Here is a 5,984-nt window from a genome sequence, read left to right on the forward strand (position 1 = left end):
CTTCAATTGAAATGATTATTACATATATATATGATTTTTTTTTTAATTTGTCACCTAGGAACGTATACCCTATAATCCCATATAAACTACCATTCAGTATTCACGGTTTCTGTATTCGCGGCATTTTTATGGAACGTATATCCCGCGAATAAGGAGCTTTTCTGTACTTATTATCCAAAGGCCACAAGAATTGTTGTCATGTGGCTTTTTTTTTTAGCCTGATTATGATTAGAGAAAGTTATTTTAAATAAAACAACTAATTTCATGGCTTTGGGCGGTGAACAGTTCATCTGTCATGCGTATATCAAAGTGTCGTTTCATCCCTATGTCTGTCACAATGCTACTTATTTAGAGCTTACTTTTGGTCAGAGTACAGTCGAAAATTGTGTGGGTTTTCATCCACAATTAAGATGGTTAATAATCGAATCAACTATGAACAAAAAAGTTGTATGTTTGTTAATCTGGAATGTATCGGACTGGACTGTGTAAAAAATTTAATGGATTAATCTCTCTGTGTCTCGTATAAGTTTAATGTGGTCCTTTCTTTGACGTAATACGCTGATGGCCGGACAGAAGTGAGGCAAGAGAAAGAGACAGGGAAACCACTGCAGCCAAGTCCATGTGCGCTTAATAGGTAAATGTTACGCCCTTAACGACTAAGCGCTCATTATAGCGGGACACCATTGAGTTGAGAGTCAGTTGCGATTCTTGAAGGTATATAAAAATATATATGTATATTTTATTTTAACAAAGCAGGGCTAGAAAGAAAGAGAGGCCATCTCCGTCTCTTTTATGCATAATTTTTAATAATTTGTAAAATTTTACTTAAAGTATAGCGACTAATTACTGCGTACAAAAATGTTATTATAATTTATGATCGCCTTTGTATCACAGCAGATTGTTCTTAGCAAGCTGTAGAGATTTTTGAATATAGTTCATAACAGCAGTGGCTCTACAATGAGAAAAAATTCATATAATTTTAGATTCGTATGCTTTTACAATTTAGAATCGTGTAAAATCTTGGTTAGATGATATGCGATTTATGATTAATGATATTTTTATTCAAACTCGATGTAGTCCGTTCTTTTTTATGTGCTGTGTGGAAAATTACTTTGTCCTCTCAAAACCGTATCTTAATTTATAGGAAAACTTTAAAAAAGTTGGAAACATTGTTAAGCAGAGATATGGTTAAAAATTTTAAGGTAAGAGAAACTCAACCGAGTGTATGTTAAGAAAGAAGCTGCAAAAAATTCAATATGTCCTTATATACCGCGCAATGTCACCTTTTGCAATTCTTCAACTGGCTTAGTCATCGAAGAGACGAAAATTAGATCTTCTTGTCATTTGACGAAAATTAGATCTTCTTGTAAAAGCCCAAATCTGTAACTACATTGCTCCGAATTTAAAGTAAAGTTATGTAATATCTACCGCTCTTGAGTACTGAACATACGACCAAAGGGCTCGGTTAAAAAAAAAAGAAGTAAGTTTTATTTTGCCTTGTATTTCACTAATATTTTTCAATAATTTTCGTCAATATAAAAAATAGTCTGAAAAGTATACCTATGTACTCTACAATTTATAAGTTAAATAAATATTTTTCTTTATAAAGCATAGAAACTTATTCTTAAATGTTGTTACGTTATGACATATAGTTGCGAGGTGGGGACCTATTTCGTCGTATTATTATAGCCACCGCTTTAGAATGGAGATTTATTTTGTTTATGGTATAGTCTTGATCAGCATGAACTTCTGAATTTATTAAGCCATGTCTGTGCGTCTGTGTGATGTGTGTTAATGGCAATCTGTTGATCGCAAAAGTGAAGATATCGACTTCAAATTTGGTAAAAACATTTTTTAAGTTAAGGAAGTTTTTGCACGCAGCTTGGTATTGGCAATGAGCAAATTTGGTTAGAACAGAAGACTTTAGTGGAGCGTAATTTGAACGTTTCTCTGAACAAAAATTATCATTACTTTATGAAAATCCGCCTGAGTGGCCGAGTAGGCAAGAGTCTCGACTAGCAACTCAATGGTCGTGGGTTCAAATTTCAAGTGCGGTAAAGTTTTTAATAAAACCGAAAGCCTTAGATGCTAGTGCTTTAAGACTTTAGCTTTAAAATTTATTCTCTGGCTGAATTTATAATAATAATAATAATAATAATACTTTAAGAAACACTCTACTCCTGACGTTCAAAGTTGCAAGTGATCAAATTTTCTTTTTCTCACTACATTCCTCAATAACGCGAACTGGTGGATTAATTTTTTCTTAATAATACTAACGACATGGCTATCATATAAAGGCCTCGGAGAGTAGAATGCGACAAGCTAAGTGTGTTCATCCTAAATCAATTGTGGTAGCCGTCACGTTTAGTGGGAGTGTGGACTGTGATGAAGATTTTAATAGTGATGGTTATGCGAAATTCTTGATATGTTCTTATATTATTAAAATTCTTTTGCTCTGACATCAAATAAGGTATTTATACTTACTGACCATTCGTAGTGTTATCTAAAATTTTAACAGTAAATGGACTGCAAAGCTGTGGTTTCATAACATACACATGCGCCATGTATGCCTGAGTTAAAGGATACGTAATTAATCGATAGGAAAAATTTAGGAAAAATTTGAAGCATTTATTTGTAGTTTTTGAATTTGCAATTTTGAAGAGTTGCCACAACGTTTGAACAGCTTGTAACACCGCAAAACAAAATAGGGCCCGCTGCGGATAGAGAAAATAACATAGGCCAGCGCAACATGAAGCTAAAGCATGATTGATTTGATCCGAAAAATTATTGAAATGATTCAAACAGCAATGGATTGACTGTAAGCAAAAGAAAAACTAAATATATATTTATATTCAAAAAAGTGTTCAATAAAATTTTAAAACTGCAACCATTGTGAAGTCATGTTGAAGCTGAAGCTGAACATATTGTCCTTAGCATTAGTAAGTTTTCTCTTTATGATTAGTTAGTTGATTAACGAATGAAAGCATGAAGGATGAGAATGTAAGTAATATTTGCAAGATTCGGAGATATGTAATATTGATGTTGTACTATCTTACTGCTGAAAGTTCGGAATTATTCTATACCTTTGCTCCAGATGCAACTCATTTTCCTGGCTTTTCATAGTTTGTCATCTATTTTGGGGTAGAATCTTCATATGCATGGTCAGTTTTCAAGTGGTGCGAGAATTCGAATTTTATCTTTTCATCACAGATTTTCGTCTTCCATCATTTCAAGAATACACAATCACATCGTAGATCACATTGCAATAAAATATATTCTAAAAAAGGAATCTCTTGCTAGTAACTACCTTTTCTTTGATATGAAACGCAGTAGAGGTGGAATCACATAGAGAATGGGATAAATAGTTTTTATGATTACTTAAAGTTATTTACCCGGTATAGAGCAATATACAGGCAAGCTAACGGAGCTGAAAACAATTGAAAATGTTTCAATTTGCTCCACAGATCTGGTGAAGGCGGTTGAGTCGACGCCCTTTTAAAGATCGCTGCGAAATCCAAAGCCAAGCCAGTCAAAAAATAGTTACGAATACCAATCCACAAATGATTGCGACAACTCATGTCCTTATGATGTAGATGACAGTGGATTTTGGATTTCTCCTCTCCATTGCGTACAGCTAACCTGTTTGGCGTAGCTATCCAAACCTCTTTCATATTGTATTCGCGTTTTCCATGTAAAATCAAACCACTACACATCGCAAATATTATCGTCTGTAGGAGTTTAGATCCGGAAACTGTTCTACTTATCACATTTTTGCGTCTCAGAAGTGTTTCTATAAACTGTTTAAATAAGTATAAATTTGAAGGCTAGAGATTTGATCTAAAGGCTTCATTTCTAAGCTAGAGATCTAAGGTCTTAACTTCTAAGTAAAAAAATCGCTTTTAATTATCAAAAACGATCCCCGAATAAAGATTTCACGATCGCGCCTACCCAAAAGGCATATCTCCTCTTTAGCTATTGTAGGTCCGCTTGAGCAAGTTTATCTACTCTTCAATCAATCTAACCTATCCCATTTTTATAAAATCCTCTACCGATCCGAGGTTACCTTTGATGGTTTATGCAGCAACTCGGCCATTTTTCGCACGATGTCAGTATTGAGTTGCAGACGAAGGATGATAAGATATCTTCAAGACTATTTAGCATCTTCGCGACGGAGGACATACTGTAATTACACATATATACCTCTGCTGCAGATATTCTTCGAAAATAAAAGTGATATGTCCATTAATTAGGCCCTTTAATAAGATTACTCGACCTTCTCAACGCTCTTAGTCAGCCGCTTACGACTTGTTCCTATATGACACAACAAGTTATTCCTAGCCCTGTCGCTTTCGTTTTTTTAAATGCATTCGCCTTTAGCGCAAACTCGGGAAATTAGTCCCCTTTCGGTCCATTTCAGATATTTCCACCTATCAAATCGGACGAGCATTGGAACTGATCCTTTTTTCTCCCTTCTGTATCTGTAATCATTCCTTACCATCACATTACTTATCTGTACAGCGACCATAATTCGCAATAAAAAGTAAGAAAAAGCAAAGATCCCTTTTTCACTGTTCTCCGTTTCATTACAGCGGCTGCGTCACCTTTTCACAGCTTTTGATCGTCCAACCTCCTCATAGTCTAGTCTTTCCTTTATCATTTAGATTACTTCCTACCGCATCCCATCATAACAGGCTAAGGTCTCTCAACTCTACTCAATTTTCTGCTAAGTCCCATAATTCATAAGTTAGCTTACTATTTTGCGCAGGTTGTTCATGATAACACAATCGCGGCTTGCACTTATTTTAATATCGTTTAAAACATTATATAGCACAGACTTCACAATATGTTCGGGCTGGCTAAGATGTTTTTAACGCGCTTAAACGATGTCAAGAAATTTACCTAATCCCATTTGGAGATTAAAATGCCTTTAAATAATTTAAAGCGAAATTATACGACGTTGAGCTTATTTAGCTCGGCTAATGTCCGCATATTCGTGCAACAAAAACCTAAAGGAATTATATAAGACGTCGTAGGTCAAGTTGAACTAAACGGCGTTTTACTTTGACATTCAAATCAAAGTCTTCGATAAACAAGTCGAGAATAAAATAATAATAATAATATAGATGGTATTTTCTGCTTAACATACACATTGATAAAAGACATCGGCTGCTATTTGCCCTGCTTTCGAATCAATCAAAAATACGCAATAAGAAGACAGCAGACAAGGTACGAAACCTGTTGTATATAGAGTGAGTCTTCCGAGTAGATTTCTAAAAAGAAAAATAAAGGAAAAGAAAGATATTATGTTGCTCATCACATTCCGCTGTTGATCTTGTCTGTTATGTGCTTTACAAATCTTAAGATAGCGGCGAAGGTACAATTAGTTGGAAAGATAATAATTTCATTAAACTGGTTCGTATATAAGAGCCTTTCCGCATGAACGTCACCTTATTGAGATATTTTCTCTGTAGGTTCACTTGCCGAGAATTTACGTAAATGTCTGCTGTACTGATCCAATTCCACATAAGGAAAGTTACCTTTCGCTTCGTTAAACCAGTATCAGATCAAAGAAATGTTACACTGACGTAAGCATTCAATCTCTCCATCAAACAAGTTGAAGACCGTCGTCTCAACAAGTTGATAATTCCACTAAATAGTATCGGCTGAGCCAAGATATAATATCCCTAGAGATAAGTGTGCTCTTATCAAGCATTCAGCTTTATGGACCATTTTGGGCAACCGCTTGAATTTGTGTGCCCTCAAGCTGTTAATTTAACAGTCCAACGATTACAATTTCACTTCGCGGTGACCGTTGGTCGTATTGGATCTAATTTTATTTAATTTTTCAATTTCAAAATGAACGGAATTACTTAAGTCTAAGGCTATTCGAAGGTCTACTTGATATATACTTGATAGGATGGCCTTTTGACCATTTTCCATTCTTTCGACGAACAACACTAAGTCGTAGCAGTAAATGGCAGCCA

The 5,984-nt window shown here is 34.9% G+C and overlaps 1 protein-coding gene across 1 annotated transcript; it reads right to left on the minus strand.

Annotated features, from left to right (window-relative positions):
- Window positions 1-2,468: 2,468 nt before the first annotated feature.
- LOC119641952 lies at window positions 2,469-5,222 on the minus strand. The gene is made up of 3 exons (XM_038040884.1): window positions 5,147-5,222; window positions 3,393-3,728; window positions 2,469-2,816 (listed from the first exon to the last, which is right to left on the minus strand). Exons 2-3 carry the CDS (start codon window positions 3,711-3,713, stop codon window positions 2,481-2,483), a joined length of 657 nt encoding a protein of 218 aa, XP_037896812.1. The 5' UTR covers window positions 3,714-3,728; window positions 5,147-5,222; the 3' UTR covers window positions 2,469-2,480.
- Window positions 5,223-5,984: the final 762 nt, after the last annotated feature.

The sequence above is a fragment of the Glossina fuscipes genome, unplaced genomic scaffold (genome assembly GCF_014805625.2).
Source record: "Glossina fuscipes isolate IAEA_lab_2018 unplaced genomic scaffold, Yale_Gfus_2 197, whole genome shotgun sequence".
NCBI lineage: Eukaryota > Metazoa > Arthropoda > Insecta > Diptera > Glossinidae > Glossina > Glossina fuscipes.